Below are 19974 nucleotides of genomic sequence, written 5' to 3'. Positions count from 1 at the left end.
CAGCTACACAATTACATGATTCTTAATTACAGAGTTACCTAATTATGGTCATCAGCCACCTGGCACTGCGCTCTCTGAGGGGCTGGAGGCACAGCGAGCACAGCCGGGGGGCCAGGCTCAGCAGCTCGTTGGAAAAAGACGTCAGGGGGAACCGACAGAGCCTGGCCCAGACCCAGCGCCGCGAGATGATGCTGGATCGCAGCCCCGACGGGAGCTTGTTTTCCACCGTAGATGCCTAAGACGACTCACGCTCTCCTCACGTGCCACCACCAGACACAGCACAGCACCATCCTTCTGCCTTTAAAAGGCTCCTAGCTTAGACAGCGGCCAAACCTGAACACAGAGGTTTGCGTCTGCCTCCCCCACATGTGGATTTTGACCCTTAATGACCTCATGAAATCCTAAAAGCTAATCTCACCAGCAAGCTTGCTCTCCACCGAAACCACTTCCTCGCCAAACCTTAACTTTCCAACGCCGGCATGGGTGATCACAGTCCAGGGTACAGCCTTCCCTTGGCTTGTGATCTGTGGGTATCCTTCTCCTCATGCAATTAAAAAAAATAATAATTAAGAAACAGGAGGGAAAAAAACCAAACCACTCTTTGAACATTCTTGCCAGAACTAAAATTATCAGCCTGGTAGGTGAAATGTTTGGAAAGAGCGAGGTGATGGGAAGGAGGGCTGCAACAGATGGTGAGCAGGCGCTGCTCACCCTCCAAACCAGGAGAAATCTCACCTTTTTTATGTTCAGCTTCCTTCTTTCCCCAGTACTTCCAGCCAGTTCATCACAACAGGCAAGGGCAAAGCGACAGAAGAGCAGATTCCCAAAGCCCTGGTGAGGACACCACTGCTCTCAGCACATCAGCGAGAAGTCTGCAGGGTGCCACGGTTTGCGTCACGCTGCCCTGCGGTGTGTTGTTCAAAGACGATATGAGCCGAGGATAGAGTCCTGGTGGGGTGGTGCCTGTCAGTGTATCCTGCTTCAATCCAGGAAGGACCCAGGTGAAGGAAGCTGGTGGTTTGTCTGTGGTTGTTGCAGGCAGGAAGGGAATGCGTTGGCTCAACTTGGGCAGAAGAGCTCCAGGGCAAATAACCCAGCAAAGCTAAAATCAGGCGTGAGGTCTCCCGATGAAGGAATTGAGCCAGGCCATGGTCAACTTGTTCTAGAAGGGAAGATGAGTACCTGAAACCTTGTGCAACACCTGCCTTTGCCATTGTCCCTTCAGCAGATGCATTGCATTGCTATAGCAAAGCTCAGCTTCACTCACAGGGACATCCTGTCCTGCTCAAGCGCTCTGGATACTCTCACAGGTAAAGGCCTAGAAAACACTGGAAGAAAAGTGTGTGAAAGCCAGCTGGAGTTGTTAGGAAGCACATCAAACTGTTCAGAAAGCACCCTGGAATTCCAATGCCTACAAAGCTCTCTGCAATTCCTAGAAAAAACAAGGATACTGCTTGACAGCAAAAAGAAATTCTCAGAAAGTAAGGAAAAATTCCTAGAGTCCAGTCCAAATTCCTAGAAAGTTGCAGGAGATTCCTAGAAAGTCCCCTGAATTTTCTAGAAAGCTCTTGAACATTTTTAGAGAGCACCAGGGAATTCCTAGGAAGTGAGAAGAAATTTTTCTCATGAGCATTAGGTCACATTGGGGATGTGACAATTAGCAGTCAAATTAGCTTTGTAGCTATTGCATGCACTGGTAAGCGATCAGGTAGGTACGTGATTGTGTTGGTGACTCAAATTTCTGGGTTTTCTAATTTGTGTACTAAACAGGAATGTTTTATGTATATCACAACATTTATATACCTGAAGCTTCTGTACTTAATATAAATACTAGCCATACTCTACATATATATAGAAGATCTCCATAATTAGAGGTTTCTTCTCTCTGTTACGTACACTACTACACAGATCTCACAATAACAAACTTTAAATACTTACGTTGAGTTTTACTGTGCTAGAGCCTATCAGGCATTTAGTCCATCTCCAGCAGGAGGAAGGACTGGGTCCCTTGGCTATTGACAGCCCCCTCGCTGCCACTGCTCCCTCTTGCTCCAGCTGAAAGGAGTTGATGAGGCTTCTCCTCCCGTTTGTCACTGTCCATCTAACTTTTTAAAGGAGTGGAAGACTCTCTTAGAGAGTGGTCGCAAGGTTTTGCAGCAGACCAGCTGCAGTTGCCCTCCCTTCTTTGTAAAGGTAGCTGCACTATCCTTTCTGTTCTCTCTCTCCTGCTTTGCTTTGGTGGTGATCAGGCACTGGCTATGAGGAAAAAAAGAGATTTATTCTGATTTTCTCCTTTTCCCATTCTCAGGATGATGTGCATCCAGCTGGCTTTCTCCTCTGAGCAGCCAAACAGGACTGGCGCTGTGCCCTGGGCAGGGTGGTGGGAAGGCTTGTGTGGGATCTGGGCTTTGCTTGATCATATTCTTTTCTTCTTTTTCTCCTCCCATTATTGCAGAAGTCTTCCAGTGGGCAGGCAAGGCTGCTAAGGACACACTGCCTTGCACAGGCTTTGTCATGCTCCTAGAGTACTTGGGCAAAGACACCTTTTCAGGGAGGTGCTGCCCAGGGGTGAACACCCACCCGCTGACCTTCCCTGGGCTAAGGTCAGAAGACACAAGGCTCCTGCCTCAAGCCCGAAAAGCAGCGCTCCGCTGTCCTGTGTGGCCAAGGGAGGACATTCACCATCACCTGGGACATTGCCCCGGCTTCATAATTCAGGTTTTTCTTTGGCAAGGTGTCACTGCCACCTCTGCCAGGGGCTGAGTGTTCCTGCAGCTGGGCCACCAACTGCCAGTTGCCAGTCCTGGGCTGGATTATAACCTGTTGCTGGATTAGAAAACAGAAGGCTATTCTCTGGGCTCAAGTGGAAGATTTTGCAGGAAATGTCTTCTTGCAAGAGCCTTTCCAAGTGGTTGACTTAAAAATAAAAACAAGCAAGAGAGGAACATTTTTCAAAACTGAAACATCCTATTATTTTCCGAATCAAACTTCAGTTTTTAGTTGCCAAAAGACTTTGATCTGGCTTTTCAGTTGACTACTTTGAAGGAGCATTTAGGCAATAAGTGAGTCAATCAGGTTTTCAGTTGATGATATGTTACTGTTAGTTGGGTTGGAGCATGGACTGGCTCCTGCTGGGACTGGCTGGAGGGCAGAGGGGTTTGCTTGGACCAACATCCTGCGTTCCGACAGGGCACTTGCCCAGCAGCTCAGACGCTGCTCATGCACCAAAATACACAGCAGCACTTCCCCAGGGCCTGACTCTGCAAGGAAAACCAAGGTGATGGAATTGCAAAACCTCTCTGCCCTTCCCAGCATCAGGCTATCATAAAGCTGCTCTGTCTCCCTTGGATGGGGCTTGATTAGCTGCTGCCAAGCCCGAAGTTTCACCTCTCCCCAGAAGGATGCAGTCAGCCCATGCCAGGCTATTTATATGCAGACCTTTCTTCAGTAATTTCCTGTAACCAAAGTCTCTGATCAGGAGAGGCACAATGGAAACTTTGATTTTGTGCCATGGGACACATGAAGGAGGCAACAAGGTGACCTCAGCTCTCCTTGAGAGCTTCTTGGCCTGCTCAGAGCAGGGAGGGAGAAGGACCTGACTGGTAGGACCCCAAAAAGCTCCTTTCAACTCCACTGCAAAATGGTGAAGGAGGCTTCCAGGCACCTTGCAGCCCAGCATGGAAGGAGACAGTTTTCTTCTCTGAGCAGGACTGTGCAGATGAGGACAGGAGCATCCAGGGCTCAGCCTGTTGCCTAAAATGTCAGCCCGCCATGTCCCTCAAGTGCCCATCACGGGAGGAGACATTGCTTTCTCCAACTTCTGCAAAACCTTCTTGCTGCTGCCATCACCCTGGTGCAGGCTGGCCAAAGTCCAGCCAAGGCTGGAGGAAGGAGGGGCTCCTCCACCCCAGTAGGTCAGCCCATGGTACTTTTCCAGCTGTGGCAGAGATCACCCTTCAGAGATCCCTACAAGGACAGAGCTGTCAACCAGGAGAGACCGACTGCTTCTGCAGGGCTGGAGGTGCCTCTGTGGGGGATGACGACAGCTCAGTGCCCCAAACTAGGGGTCTGCCCCCAGGCAGGGGGTCCCCATTTGGGCTTTCTGGCATGTGCTCATTAAAGACATGGGTCATTAAAACCCCAGCCAAGGTGAACACCAATGCATGAGAGGGCTTGGCCTGCAGTAACAGCAAAGATTTCCAGCCAAAAATGGCAGGGGGCTGGGAGGAGCGAGGAGTTAGAGATGCTCCATTAAAAAAAAAAATATGGAGAAAATCGTCTGGGAAACTGGCTGCACAGAAACAGCGGGACAGAGAGCTGCATCGTCAGGAGGAACATCCGCAGTCCCAGCAAAAATCCCCAAGAGCCTCGCTGCCTCCATCACACAGGCACAGCCTTGATGCTGCCACCAACACAGACCGACAGCTGTCTGTCCCATGCCACCGACACAGACCAATGGCCACCTGCCTAATCACTTTGGGACAAACTGCCAAACCTCCGGGCTTCTTGTTCATTCCTGAACCCCAGATTTCATGCTGAAGCTAAAAATATAAAAAGATTTCTGGGTGAAGTTAAAGTAAACAGAGAATTTGCCCAGCCCTACAGCAGCTATCTGAGCTTCTCCTCTGGGAGGACATGGTGGTGAAACAGAAAGTTAATCCATCTTGGTTCTCATTGACACAGAATGGAGAAAAACAATTAAATGGGAGAGCCAGCCTAAAGCTGAGAACAAAGACACTGCACCAATATTTCAGGTCTCTTTCCTTCACTCTGAAGGGGAAAAAATTGCTCTATGCTTCATGCCTTTCAGGTTATCTTTGGAAGAACAATGCCCCCATAATTTCTGCTGGCAATTAACCTTGCCTGCACAGCAATTCTTCTCTGGGTCACCACAGTTGCTATTTATACCCTTAGCCAGGGATGCTGTTGCCACCAAACAACTGCTCTTCCCCTTGGCCAGCCCTGCACCAAGGCAGTGGGCAACAAGCCCCGGGTTGTCCCCCCATGCACCCAGCCCTGCTCACCAGGACCTTTCCAGCATAGACCCTCCACTGCCCATTTTCTGTACATGCTGTGCAAACACAAAGGAAAAAACCCAGACATACGTGTTGCTTAAACACACACATGCACACCGGTGTGGGCCAACAGGGTCCATCTCAGCAATCCCACAGGGCTGGGACATCTGGGTTTATGGTCTCCAGAACCTCTGATGAGCTGGTCTCCAAAGGACTTGGGCAGAAAAAAGATTTGCCTTGAGTGACCTCTCCGCAATGTGTGGGTAACGCCAACTTCCCCACGCACTGAAAAAGTCCGATGGCTCATTTGAGTACCTGCACAGCACTGCTGCTGAGTGAAAACCAGAGCTTTAGCTGTGTAGCCAATACCAGGCACTGGAGTACAGACCTCAAAACAAACCTCCAGACCTAGGCTGCTGCCAGCTGGACCATTTGCCCACACAGAGCAGGGTTTCAGAGGCCAAGTCAAGCCAGTGCTGAGCTGGAGCCAAGCAGCAGGGGCTCTGGCGTAGCTTCTTCTCCCAAGGCAGAAAATGCAGGCCAGCCCAGTCCCACATTGAATCAAGTCTGCCAAACCCAGCTGTCTTCATTAAGAAACCACCTTGGGGAAAGATCAGTCTCATCAGAGGTTGCAAGTAAATACAAGCCTTGCACAGTCCTGCACTGTCCGTGCTCCCCATCTCCCCCATCCTGCCACTACTGCAGGGCCAAGGTTGGCCTGAAGCTGGACTGAAAACCCAGCCCATCACCAACACCAAGAGCAGGAGGCAAGAGAGGAGCTCAGGGCAGGCTGTGGTCTGGCAGGGTGGGGGTGGGGGACATGCCAGCCTCCAGGGAGATAAATGGCCGACATCGTCATCATTATCAGCGGTGCCCAACCTTTGTGTTGAACGTTGAGGAGGAAGAGCTTTGCCTGGCCTGGAAGGAAGGGGACTGATAGGGAGGGCAGCACTGCTGTGATGAGGAAAGGGCAAGACCTACTAAGTGCCTGCTGGGGCAGAGGAACAATGCTGGGGGGGCTGTTGGTCCCCCACCTTGAAACCCCCTTGCCTTGGGAGCTTTACCTCCCACATCTCCATCCCAGCTTTGGGCCCCAGCACAACACCAAGCAGGGGGCTTGTACCCAAGTTAACAAGGCAAAAGGGGAACCCAAGGACACATCCAAGGGCCTCCTTGAGGGACTCTGAGACCTGTCAGAAGCAGCGTCCTTGTAAAGTGATTTATTTCTCACCGAGGTTAAGGGGGATGAGGCCCATTAGTCAGGAGGGACAGAAGCGTGCTTCCTGTCACCTCAGCCTCTCCCTCTGGCAAACCCAGGAGCATTATTAGGTCCAGTCAGCCCCTGGCAAACACCCCAGGGGCGGGTCACTCCACAGCATCCCCAGACAGGCCAAGGAGAGCAGCACTTCCTAAGAAATCAGCACTAATGAGTCACTGTGGCTAAATGACATTATTTAAAGTACGGGTGAAGCTTCTCAGGCTCCCATCATGCCTTCTTCAAACTGGAGATCAGAAAGCCAGCAGTAGCCTCCGTTCCCCCAGCTTACCAGTCCCATCCATCCTCTGGTGAAACTGGTCATTCACCTTCACATGGGGGCAGCCCAGAAGTCCTTCCAGAGCCTTCTCAGAGGTTTTCTAGCACCTTCCTAGAAGATTTCTAGGTTGCCTGACCATTCACTGTTAGTTTTTCTGGTCCTTCTAGAGGTTTTCTGCTCTATCTCCAGAACATTTCTAGACTCTTTCTAGAGGTTTACTTGAGTTCTCCTGGGGCTGTTACAGTGTCTTTGCATATTGTTTTTACAAAGTCATATGTTGGCCATTTACAAATTTCCCAAAGTGGCACTTTGGCAATTGAGCAAATCTCAGCACCTCAGCCAAGTGCCATGCATCACCTCCTGTGGCCACAAAGCAGCATCCTCAAAAGCCTGCTTAGTAAACTGAAGAACAGTCTAGAGGTTAGAAAAGAAAAATATGCATGTATGGGATCGTTCTATAGTTGGGACACATTGTTTTGTATCATAGACTCTCAAAAATGCTCTGCAGGAGGACCTGTTGTCCTTGTGCTGTCTGAGGTCTTTAAGCAATGCCCCCTTAGCAAAACCACCCTGAGCTAGACACATCTCACTGAAGCACAGGACCAGCAACCTCACAAGCTGCCACATAGGTGGAAAAGATTTTTTTATGAACTTAAAAAGCCTAAGCACATGTAACTGAGGGGCTGCCCACTGCGTGGGAAGCTGGGAAGGACCTGGGCGCTCCTTAGCAGAGCAGGCTTAGATTGCAGAGCTCAGCTGGGGAAGTCCACCAAAGGAAACCCCATCTCACTGAAGCACAGGACCAGCAACCTCACAAGCTGCCACATAGGTGGAAAAGATTTTTTTATGAACTTAAAAAGCCTAAGCACATGTAACTGAGGGGCTGCCCACTGCGTGGGAAGCTGGGAAGGACCTGGGCGCTCCTTAGCAGAGCAGGCTTAGATTGCAGAGCTCAGCTGGGGAAGTCCACCAAAGGAAACCCCATCGACTGGTACCAAACATATGAGGAACCAAGGAGCCATTAGTTGTGTGCAGAGCCTTCCCTCCCCAGAGGGGCAAACAGGCTGAAGCCCCTGGAAGCCACTTACTGGGCATATTCCAGCTGTGAGAGGAGCCACATCTCAACGACCTCTGGTGAAAGGTTGACTTGTGCCTCTTGAAAACACCCCTTGTGTTTGCTCTACCCAAAAGAGCAGTGTGTCTTCTCTTGAGCATCCACTCAGCTCACAGAAACTCAGATTTGTGGTGTGGCCGTCACCTCTCCTCCTTCACACTTAATCCGTTTGCTTTACCCTTTAACCAGCTGCCACCTCTGCTGATGCTTCTCCAACTCCTCTTCCCAACTCCCTTCAACTCCTGTCCCGGATGTTCTCCCAAGCAGGAAAACATGGAGCAGCCATGAGGAAAACCAAGACACTGCATTCTTAATCCTAAACCACACAGTTCCCATGCATGTGTACACGGCGGAGAAAAGAAACACAGCGAGCGGCAGAGTCCGGGAAGCAAGGACAGGCCAATTCCCAGATGTCCCTTGTAGTGCCCCCAGCCTGACACATGTGGCATTTTTCTTCCACAGCCAACAAAAGCTCCTCTAAACATCTGACTGCCCAAGCATAACCTTGCCTCTTGGCCCCAGAGCAGAAGCTCAGAAATCAGTTCAGAGCTATCTGAGGATTTTAAGTTTGGCTTGTGCCAAGGGAGCTCCGGGAAACATCACTGCCAGAGGCAGGAGTGGACTTAAAGCACAAGAAAATCATTCAGCACAAGAATTAAGTCTCATGGGTGGTGCCGAAGGCAGTACATGGCTCAGTGGGAACTGCTCTGTGTGTACAGGTTTACACGGTCACATGGAGAACCAAACCTGTATTGAGCACCAGAAATATACTGGCTGTCCTGAAATGTCTGTTACAGCATGAAAAGCTTGGCAAAACATCCTGTGAACAGAAGCAGACCATTCCCAGCTTGGGCAAGGCACATTATAGGACTTCAGGTCCTTCTGAGCCAGCTAGTCCCAGCATTTCTACTCAGACTCTAGAAATCCCTGGCTGTCTGGCAGGTTGCTGAATGACCCAAAATGAGTTTTTTCTTCTCTCAATGTATATTGTGACATGACACAAGGCATTACTAACAAGTTACCTGAAAACCACCAGACACCACACTGGTTGGCATCAGCAGAGCATGCAGGAGTAAAGGATACAGGTGCCCATTCAAAGGGAAGGGATTACAGCACCAGGAAGATGCACAGGACGTACATTTGTCCAGCTTCTGATTCTTGCACCACAGTATCAGGTCTCATTTTGAATGACCACGGGATTGGAGCAATGATTCCCTCTTTGTTTCCAGTTTTACTGACAGTAACATTGTCTGTAGCTGTTTCAGGTTCATTCTTGGCTCTGCTCTATGGGAGAACGGATCTGGATCACGCTGAGAACTGTGAGCTCTGACCAGCACCCTTACTGAGACAACATTTCAACTTAAAAGACTTGTGACTGAAGCCTAGGACCCAAAATTGGCTTTCAGTCCCATACCTCTGCTCTGTCTTGCTTCAGCTTTGCAGAGAACAAAGGCAGACTATTCTATAGCTATAGCAACATTCACCAAAGTAAACCAGCTGCTGGGAAAGCTCCCAGGCACTACATACAAGATTTTTCTTCCGTTATCACTGATGCATATGAGCTTGCGGTATGTTCACATGGAGCAAAATATTCCCAGAATATATACAATAAAAACTTCATTCTTTTTAAGCGCTGTTTCAAATGAAAACCAGCATTTGGCTTACAGCTGACCAGGGGTGCAGTCTCTGGCTCCCCAGCGACCTTTGAAGTGTTACAGCCCAAAAGGCGAAGGGCCAGCTGGACAGTCGAAGATCGTTCCTTCCTTTTGACTGCTGCTCATTCCTCACCACTGACTGTAAATCTCCCCTTGGCTAATGATGCACATCAGTGCAATGACTTGCATGTCTGGATTCCCCCCCTCTAGACCTGTAACGTATTTTCTAGCTGCCTGCTCACATCAGCTATTATGCTTATATTTTGTGAAAGCAGTGGAAGCAGAGTAAAAAAAAATAAAATAATTCTATGAAACTGAGAAACGTGCACCAATTTCTCCATCGCTAACAACCCAGAGTCCTTCTGCCAGCCCCACACTGTCACACAAACACCAAGATGAGCGAGGGGGAAGATCAGGGCCAAGTCAGTATCACAGAGGTGATCTGGAAGCAGACCTCACCCAGACAGCAGCTGGCACATGGAGACCTGTCCTCTCGGTAGCACCAGCGCTATGGCTGGGCCAAGCTGGAGTTGGTGACCTTGCTCAGCCTAAAGGAGCACTACAGGGAGTAGAGCTGCGCACAGATCCTGACGACTCTACAGAGAAGCAGCCAGTCAAGGTTTGCTGGAAGAAGATGAACAACTTGAGTTTAGTTTTTAACAGTTGGAGTGAGCAGAAATGAAGGTTCTTAGGCTTCCTTTTCTTTTTTAAAGCAGCAAACTTACTGACAAGAGTTTTTAATATATTTATTTGAAAACAAGGTTTTGTGAAAGAGTACACTAAATAGCATATATCTGTTCTTCAGCCATAAAACACGGACTATCAGCTTTAGCTCAGCACAGATTTGGGCTGCATGCACTGAACAGCAGATCTCGATAGGAAGGTCTTCATGTCTGTCTTTCTGATATCAAGCATAGTGTCTTCTTTAGAGGACATGATCCTGGAGGAAGGGGAGAGAGAAACCAGAAAAGCAAACATATTTAACTAAGGCTTCTTATGGCTGGCCCCACACACTCACCCAAGCCTGCCACTGACAACATTTACAGTTTTTAGCAAGGAGTTTGTTTTCCTGCCCATTCACCATTTCAAGTGCGTAATCTTTGCCCTTGGGAGCACTGGGACATGCCAGCCCATATTTGGAAATAAAGCAACTGTCTCTCGGTGAGAAACTCACACATCAGCTCAGGAACTTAAACCAAGGAACCTGAGAACCCTACCATTCATTGCCGGGACGGCACCATTTTGTTGGGCTCAGAGAGCACCACAGAGCCCATGACTGGAGTGACTTGAAAATTTTGCTAAGAACTGCTGGGAAGACAACCCCAGAAAGCAGTCACAGCTCTCTCTCAACCAATCCTGCGACACTGAGGTCAAGCAGATAACAGCTTCGTTACATAAACCACTTGCTCCTCTGGGACCTCTTTAATGAGCTGATTATTCCCAGCTCAGCTGTTGCCTGTGACCCTTGCACTGCTCTAACTCCGACGAGCGAGGCTCTACTCAAGAGTAAGAGTAGTCGAGCCTGTGAGATCAGAGACCAGATCCAGTACAACTGGGTGCTTTTGGGCTTCTCTTTTATTGCTGCCAAGCTCTTTAAACTAAGACAGAGCAGGTTTCTGAATCTGGCCCAGAAGCGATCAGAGGTAAAACAAGAGTTCTGGGTGCTGGTAATCACTTCAGTTGATCCAAACAGGCTTTTCCTTCACTGGGATTAATGGGGGTGACTGCACACTGCACTGTACCTCAGGTCTTAATCATCAATGTACTCAAAGGGCTCTGGTGGTTCAGGTTCCTGCTCCTCTTCCTCGATCTTCGGGCCGTGAGCTGCCACAGGTTCAACCAGCTCCTCCATGTCCTCACTGGTGTCCTTCAGAATGATGATGCCTCCTATGGAAAGCTGTAAAACAAGTGCAGTGAGCGTTAGAGCTGCTTGCCTCTGCCTCATGGTGGAGTGCTTGTGGTCCCAGTGTTTATCCTAGGGTGAGTTAATGAGTTTCAGAGAGCCCAGTGTCTGACACTTGGATCCCTGCCTGATAAGGGGATGGAACAGAGAGAGTCTATGCAGGCTGCCTTTTGTATGTCCACTATTTAAGTGTCAGTTTGATGGAAAATGGCATCTGGACTTACAGCTTACCCTAGTCCCAGTCTGGGGCTTTTCATATGAAAACTAATTAAACGATAATTGCTTTATAAGGCTCATCTTTTCAGGACAACAAAGCTTAGCGAAGCCTCTCAGTGTAGCCACCTCCCAGGAGGCTGTCTGAAACAGAGACTAATCTGATCACCAGCTTCCACCAACTGAGGAATCCTATTAACAGAACCTCGTAAAAACAAAGAGGAATTAACTACAAAGATCACACCCAAACATCCTGGCAGGCTGAAGCAAATCTGTGCATCTCCAGGACTGAAACTCAAGGTTCAAAGAGGCAGTGCTGTGTCACGTCTGGCTCGGATCAGGGCTTTGACGACAGCAGGATTCCAGGCTATAAACAGCATTTCCAAAAGGTCCTTTTAGCGTGGCATTCCCCAAAGCAGAACAAAGGTCCAGAACAGCTCCATTTTGGGAGCCCCCTTGGTTACACACCCTAATCCCAGGAAAAAAACGCACTGTTCTCTTCAAAACGTATTTATGAGGGTTTAAGGCAGGAAATTGCACTCCCCTCACCAAGGATTTGGCATCTTTCGAAACTGAAGCGAACAGCTACATATGTCCACATTTCAGCTGCATGAGTGGGCACTTACTGGAGCACAGAGCAAATCTTCCCAATTCAAACACCAGTTGGGTCACCTCCTCTTTTTCAAGAGTAGAAACTAAGAAAATCCTTCCCCAGCTTTGCTAAAGGAGACGTTTCAAAAGAGGATGATGCACAGAGAATTCCAATGTGCTGATGGAATTCCAGGAAATCCATTTATTAAAGCCATGAATTTTTTCCTGGAAAAAACTATTACTTCCGAACACCATTTTCCCATGCATAATCCTGCAAAAGGGGGATGTCAAGGGTGTTATTTCTTGAATGAAAATAAAGGCCAGAGAATTTGACTCAGGAGATTTAGAGGTCAGGACCAAGCTTATTAGCTTTGCAATATATTTGAGCATCTCACAGAAAAGTTAGTTACCCCTTGGGCTTAATGCTAAAAGATTGTTTTCATTCTCCATCTGACAATCACATGCTATCTCTATGTTAACAGGAGATTAAGTCACTTTTCTAAGGTCAGATATAACCGAATAGGAAATCTTTAATTAAAACCCCCCCTCCATTTAGGGGTAAATCCCACTGCAGGGTAACAAAGCTCCACCACAAGTCCTAATGTATTTCACTACTTTGCCAATGACCCCGTGCAACTTCTCAGCCCACTGTAAGCTCAGTCTTTATGTCCCCAGCAATGTCACTAGTACACAGAGTATGTCTGGTTTCCACGTTGCAGCGTTTTAACATTTTGTAGAAGAAAAATTAAGCAGCATTAGCATGGTGAAAAGGTTTGCAGCAGCTCTGGCTTTCCCCCAACTTGAACTGCATGTGATCGTTTGGAGAAAGGGCTATTAAAAAGCCAATAGGACAACAGTGAAGCTGCAACTCTCTGTAAGACATTACAGTGCTACACCAGCTGTGAGCCGCATTCTCATGTGCACACAGAACTTCTGGGTCCTTACACACAAGAGTAGCACTGGCAACACTCTGTCAAGCACAGACTACAAAGGTGACACTTACTGGTTTGAAAGGCTGATACCGGCAGCTCTCTGTCATAGTGAGAACTTTGAGCTGAGCAGGCATGACTCTGGCTGGGTTGTCCAGAAGCTGGAAGTTGGGTTCGGGCTCTTTTTTCTTTTCCTTTTCATCCTTCTTTTCAGTCTCATCCTGCAGAGGGGGAGGAAAACATCAACATGATTTTAATAGTGATCTCCTAACACTTTCACAGGTCAGGAGGGTAAGGTACAACCAGGCAACAACTCCAGAGTGGGGTGAGAAACCCGTTCTGCTGAAGAAGACATATCAGCTGGCACAGACAATGCCAGCATGGATCTAAATACTCTCATTAAGGCACTCTAGACTGCAGGTGGAAGCGAGTTTAACAGTGAGTGGAACAGTTTACCTCTGGCTTCTGTTTCTAGTACTTTTTCTGTAAAATCGGTCACCACTTTTTGCTCACAATTGAAGATTCTTTAATATTTAATATGCTAAGATTGAGCACATGAAAATTGCCAAAAAGCTGCCCTTCTATTCCTGGAGCTATAATGCTGTCACAGACATTTCACACTACTGGTAGTGACAGCAGCTCAACCAAAATGACTTGACCTCAGTGACTCCCTGGGGAACTGCAGTTAAATCCCTCTTTACCAGTGACTCAGCAGCTGGAGGCAAAAGCTCAGAAGAAAAAAAAAACACAACATCCTTTGCATACTTAAGAACATGGATCATGGTCTCCCTCTTGCTCAGAAACATCCAAGTCGCAAACAAACAAGACTGCAGAAAAGATGGAAACAGACGATCGGGAACACCACCAAACGCACGGCACATCCTGCAAAAGCACACGGAGCTTCCTCTGGCAGTGACTGCTTGTCGCTGGGAAGGTCTCTTGAAAGCTATGGATTACCAGTCGTATAACAGGCATAACAGTACAACAGGAAAGCAATTCTATCTCTAAAACATTAGGGCAATGGCAAATCGCTTGACTCAAACACAGCAGGTGGCAGCAAGCTCCCTTTTTACTATCCTTGATTTTCTGCTTGATTCAGCCAAGAAAACCTTTCAGACATCTGCAGCAGACACACACACACAGAGACACCACACATGAATCCTTCCTAATATATTGCTTCCTCTCAACACCTGTACCTAACTGTAAGTTGTAGCAATTTTAGAAGAAACATACATCTGTTCAGCATATTTTGCTTAGTGTATAGCGCCGTAAGAAAAATTCAAAGAAAAGGCCATGTTTAGTGACAAGGAATGTTTGATAAAGGAGCAAAAAGACAGAGATTCTGCATGAGATGATTCACCTTCTGGGCCAACTGGATCAAGTTCAGTGGTCAAGTAGGTCTAGGAAGGTTATTTTACACATACACCTTTGATCTTACACTCCCTTCACACACTATTTGCGTTTCTCTTTAAAATGGAAGAAGACAAAAATTCTCCGACCATGCTGCTTTTCTCACATCGATATCAAAGCAGCATCAGAAAGGTTTCTACTGAGCTTGTCGACATAATGTGTTTTCAGCTTATAGCTGTTCTTGGCATATTTGCACCTGTTCACAGAGCACAAAGGAAGGGTCTTTTGTCAGGGTACAACAAGAATTTTAGCTGCCATATGTTTTCCAGATTACAGCAACCAAGAATTCATTATCCAGCCATTTTGCTATCCCTCAGCTTGCTCCAGGGTGACACATTATTCACAGATGAGGATGACAAGTTCCAATATCAGTTCTGAGTTGAAAGGGGTCATCAGAGGACCAAAGCAATCACCGTAACTACCGAGCAGCGTACGGATGCTGTGCTCAGAGCTCAGATGGTTCTGAGCTGGGTGTGGATAAGCGTTTGGCATTTTGATAGATGAGCAAAGCACATAAGAAATTGCTGCCCAAAAGGTCAACGTTTCAGAATAGGGGGTTAAGCATGTGCAAAACCAGAAAGCTTAAATTCTCTAGTGCTTGTAACTGAACTAGACATCATCAAGCAACTGTTAAAACAGTGAGTCCTTTTTAAAAGGTCAGAGGTACCAACGACATGAAATTATTAAGACATTTTCCACATTAATAAGAAAAGTACATAGATAAGAGATAAAATTCCCTTGGTCTAGAAATAGCAGGCAATGAAATAACGTACAAAAGGTTCATGCAGTTAAAGACACACAAATTTGTCAAAACAATCTTCTGCCTCTAAGGAAGCCAGTTACTTAACAATATCGAGGAAGAGTTATTTCTCAGAAATAATGGATTAATAAATAATACCATCTCTTCCCTTTAACAGCACGCACACAAAGGATGAAGATGCCAACCAGTGCACACAGTACACGGAAATACGCTTTGCTCAGAACCAGCACAGGCAGGAGGGGGGACAACGTTAAGTGGGTGCCAGCTTTCATGGCACACCTTCCACATTTATAAGGGGGAAAAGAACACAGTAAGGTGTCAATGTTTGCACCCACCACTTCCATCTTCTCCTCTTCCTTCTTCTCTTTCTCCTTCTCCTTTTCCTTCTTCTTGGCTTTTGCAGTGATGGACAGCACAGCAGTGGAAACCTGGATGTATCAACAAAGGAGGCATTCAGGGTGACTGCAACACTGTTCAGAATCACAGAACTGTGCACCACGCTTCAGCTCGCCAGGCAGGGGAACAAAGGGAAATCAGTGTTAGGTCAGTTCCCGGTGCAGGTGTCAATAAGATCAATTCCAGTTCCTACCCACTGCTCTGTTTAAGAGACAAATACACCACTATCAAAGCAAATAAATGGCACAGACAGGACCAAAAAATGTCATGAATGCAGACTGGGTCCAGCCACATAAGCAAAAGAAGGGCAAAGTTCCTAATTTAGAGATTAATCATTACTGTTTGGGTCTCTGTATAAGAGGTTTCTTTATTTAACAGAGCAACAAATGGAATTTTTGTTATAGGAATATTCATTGCCAAAGTCTTGAAGGTAAAGAAACGTATATGTAGAATGACCAAAAGCTATTCCACTGTCCTAGTCTGACAGCTGCGTTTCTCATTGATCTGAAGAGGCGGATACACAAAATGCCCCATGGAGGAGCCCTCAGGAGGCTTTGGCACTCCTGAGCCAGAAGGCACCCAGAAGCAACACCCAAATACACGCACTCAGCACATCTCTCTGTCTACAGTAACTGTCTCTGTAAAGCAGTAACTTTCTGAGAGGGATAGCGAGCAACCCCATTTGTCACACTGCTGGTGAGGCTCTCCAGGGCATGTTTTAATTTGGCCAGGAAAGTTTAAAAGAGAGAGGATTTGTCCAACCCCCATCCTATTCCAAAAGCGAGAAAGCAGCTATGAGCAGCGAGCTTTGCCTTTCATCAGAATTCATTTTTGGGTTCCTCAATGGCTCAGAAATCTGTCCTGCCCAGCACTCAATTCTGGTAAAAGGTTTTACAGTTTTCACACATCACCATTCATCAGCATGACATGCCTGAGGTCTCCACTGCTGCAAGTGCTCCCTAGGGGCTGCTCTGCCTGCTGTTGTGGTCTGCTTGACAACTTTTACCATCCTGTGCCAAGAGACAAATTGCTTCCACTATTGTCCCACTCATCATCATCATCATCTCTTCCTTTTCAATACCCAGACATTCTCAGTTCCAGACTTACCTTTCCGCAATCCACGGGACTGACAGCTATTATTCTAGCACATGGGCCCACTGCCCTGAGACCTGGGACACTCTTGTCCTTCCATATGGGACTATTTGAGAAGCGTCCCATCTAGTCTTCCCAATGCCTGCCCTGCAGTAGCACTCTGAAGCCCACATCACAGACAAGCACTCTGCTGTGCTAGGTGCTGCACAAAGGTGATACACACACCCACAAATCATTAGGGCATGAAAAGCAAGCTTTTTAATCACTGCTGCTCGACCACTGGAGACAAGGGAGGTTCCAGCAACTCAGTAGCACAGCACTCGTATGCTGTGACCAGCAACAGTCCCAGGCACAGCAGGAAAAAATAGCTAGAATTCTCTTTCAGAGTCACTAGAGCCTGCCAGTTTTTCTTACGCTCTTTGGATTCCCTGCTAGTGCCACCAAAGTCAATGTTTATACTAGGAGGGAGAAGGGGTTAGTCTTTACAAGACAGAAAGCTGGCCCAAATACCTTTTCTTTCTCCTTTTCCTTTGGTACCTCAAGAGGTGGGGGGTAGGCAAACGTGGACGGCTTACAGTTGGACTTGTACTGCACTTTTGGCATCTAAGACAAACAGTTAAAAGAATTGTTACAGATGAGAAAAGTAGAGGGAAAAATCCACAGCAAAATAATTACCTTAGCTTCATTTTCCTTCCAGCAGAGACAAACACAAATCCTCTAAAGAATATAACCTTCCCCTTCTTCCCCTCCGGAAGCTGAGAAACTGTTATCAGTGGCAACAGTTCAACTAGAACAATGTTATTTAATTATTCTATAATTCAAGTCTGGCAAGCTGTCCTAGCCTTCTCCACACACTCCAACACTATTCACACCATGCTTTGTTTTCATTGTTTCGAAGATTTTGTGGTTTCGGTCTTGCTGCTGCGCCTGCTCGTATTAACACAAAATTGGTTTAAGATCTAAGTGAAAATCTGCTATGTCAGTGCACGCTAGCACAAACCAAGCACTGCCAGACACTCACCTCTTGCAAAAGGACAGAACATTTTGGGGGTGGGTTACCAACGCCACATAGTCTCCTACTCTCAGCTACTAAAGCAAGGGCAGAAAGCACCTTGTGACAGCCAGTCCAAATTCTTGAATTCAGTTTTCCTTTCCGACACATCATGGAGCAACAACAGAACAGGGACTGCTCGGAGGAAGCCAGGCGGGTGTGGTGCTGCCCATTACATACATCCAGCCTGTAGCAGCTTTTGGATGCCAGCCAAGTCATACAGCACCACCTCACCGACAGCTGTTTGGGCTCCCTGGAAACTCTAAGGGATGGGGAGCGGGAGACAAAATGACAATACAGCCAAGCAGTCAAAAAGGTGCTGAGCCTATCACCGCCGGGGAGGGGCAGAGACAAGCAGTAATGCAACCACTGTGAAATATTCAGGACAGAGTGGGGGAAAAAAATAAAAAAAAAACAACCCACAATCAAACAGCATTTTGATGCAAACCACTCTCTTCGAACAGAGCCACAATTCTGAGCTGTGTGTAGAGTGACACGTGGAGAAGAGCAAGTTGAGCCCTAAGGTTTTGGTTCAGGGGCTGCAATCCCTCCCACAGAGGGACTCTGAGAGCACCGAGTCCCAGGGAACTCTTGACATCACAGAATGAGCCTGCAGCAATGGCGAGGGGGCTGCACACCCCTGCACTGCCACACTCAGAAAGGGTTTTTGTGGATGTTACTAGCTCAGTTCTCCAGCACAGGAGATTCAGCTGGGCACACAGCTTGCAGGGGCCGTGCCACAGCTGATCAGCTGGAAGAACAAATGCATAAGAAAAACGCAGTACCCATGACTGCTCAGTTTAATGTTTACTCCCCAAGGAATCCAAACAAACCCTGTTTTCCCAGTGCTAGCTTTCCTAGGGGAGAGCATCACATATTTTTGGGGGGAGGGCAAGGGGCAACACACTTTTTTTTTCTCTTAAAATAACCTTGACCTTCTGGAGTGATAATGGGTTGGTCTCTGCCCACATATACTGCCTAGTGTTCCTTTCTTTGTAATCTACTTTGAAGAGGTCAAAGTCTGCTCTCTGCATTTTTCTTGTCCCTATTCCCACCACCAGCTCTGTATTTTAAGTCTGCTTTTCAGACTTCTTCCAGTTAGTGCCTTTTCTGGCACAAATAAGCTGGAAACATGCAAAGAAAACCAACAAATCCATGCACATGACTCCCAGGCCACTCAAGTCTTGCAAGCAGCTATCAGCACCTCTTCTCCTTTTTGTTCATTACGTACCTTAAGATCCTTGTTAAGGCCGATGACACAGGTTGGGGTGAAAGCCAGAGACAAGAAGTGTGACAGGGGGAACCAGAACCAGAACTGGGTGAAGACCAGAACCCCCACAACAGAAGGCATGTGAGTATGTCCCGTCCTCGACTGCAGTGAAATAGTTACGTTATGCCCCCCTGTAAGAAATTATAATTAAAATAAGTTAGTGAATGCATTCCTGGGTGCTCCACAAAGACACCTGAGCGATGCACCTCTAAAACCGCAAGCCAGGCCACAACACTGCCAGCTTCCTCCTCTGCAACATTCCTCCCTCCTTTACCGTGATCTCAGCTTACACAGTAAAACACTTGGGGAGTTAACAACCAAACTGCTCTGCCTGCTAGAGGTTACCCAAACACCATCAATGAATATAGCTCTTCCACGCTCATTTCACCAGAATACAGGTTAAACAAGAGTACAATTCAGAAGGCAGGGGAGGGGGAGAAAAAGGCAAACCTTTGCCATAAGCAGTTTTAAAATCTAGCATATAGACAATCCACAAGGCAAGACTCACAAGGGAAACGGTGCATATAAATCATCGCATACAGAAACTTTTATTTCTTGGGCTGCCTCGCTGAACTGTCAGATTTTCTGAAGAAATAAGCCTAGGTTCTTATCCCACACCATCTCAGCAGAAAAAAATGTAAACAGCATCAACTTCAGAGGTTGCTTCTAGAGGTTATCAATCTAAGCAGCAAAGAGACAAGCTCCTGCAGTCTTTCCAGCAAAGCTACATCTCTGCCAGACAACCAAATCTTAGCTTTGTACTTGCAAAGCAGAGACCAAAACAGCTCCACATGTTGATGTACTGCAGAAACATCCAGCTAAAAAGTAAATTGGAAGATTGGGCTCGCAGATGGAATGAAAAAGTGTTAATCTGATCTTCAGTCTTCTGATGAACGCAGGGAATTGAATTGAAGAGGGCACCAGGCAACTCCATTACCGCTGACAAGACCAGGTGCAGGGAGGTTAACCTTGTTAAAATACAAACACCCGCTTGTTGCAAACTTGGGGTGCTTTGTACCTGAAAATCCCAACCTGGAGCA

The 19974-nt window shown here is 47.2% G+C and overlaps 1 protein-coding gene across 1 annotated transcript in view; it reads right to left on the bottom strand.

The window, feature by feature from the left end:
• Nucleotides 1-10040: 10040 nt before the first annotated feature.
• PSMD1 (proteasome (prosome, macropain) 26S subunit, non-ATPase, 1) overlaps nt 10041-19974 on the bottom strand; it is a 72210-nt gene continuing 62276 nt past the window's right edge. Inside the window, exons 20-25 of the mRNA XM_009879268.1 lie at nt 18896-19065; nt 17124-17216; nt 15461-15553; nt 13030-13176; nt 11062-11216; nt 10041-10259 (exon numbers count right to left, since the gene is read on the bottom strand). Of these exons, the coding sequence (XP_009877570.1) occupies nt 11070-11216; nt 13030-13176; nt 15461-15553; nt 17124-17216; nt 18896-19065 (650 nt within the window). The 3' untranslated portion in view covers nt 10041-10259; nt 11062-11069. The remainder of the gene's footprint in view (nt 10260-11061; nt 11217-13029; nt 13177-15460; nt 15554-17123; nt 17217-18895; nt 19066-19974) is intronic.

This window comes from Apaloderma vittatum, unplaced genomic scaffold (genome assembly GCF_000703405.1).
Source record: "Apaloderma vittatum isolate BGI_N311 unplaced genomic scaffold, ASM70340v1 scaffold4662, whole genome shotgun sequence".
Taxonomy (NCBI): Eukaryota; Metazoa; Chordata; class Aves; order Trogoniformes; family Trogonidae; genus Apaloderma; species Apaloderma vittatum.
Note: the sequence above shows the minus strand (reverse complement) of the source record. Positions and strands in the feature narration are given on the sequence as shown.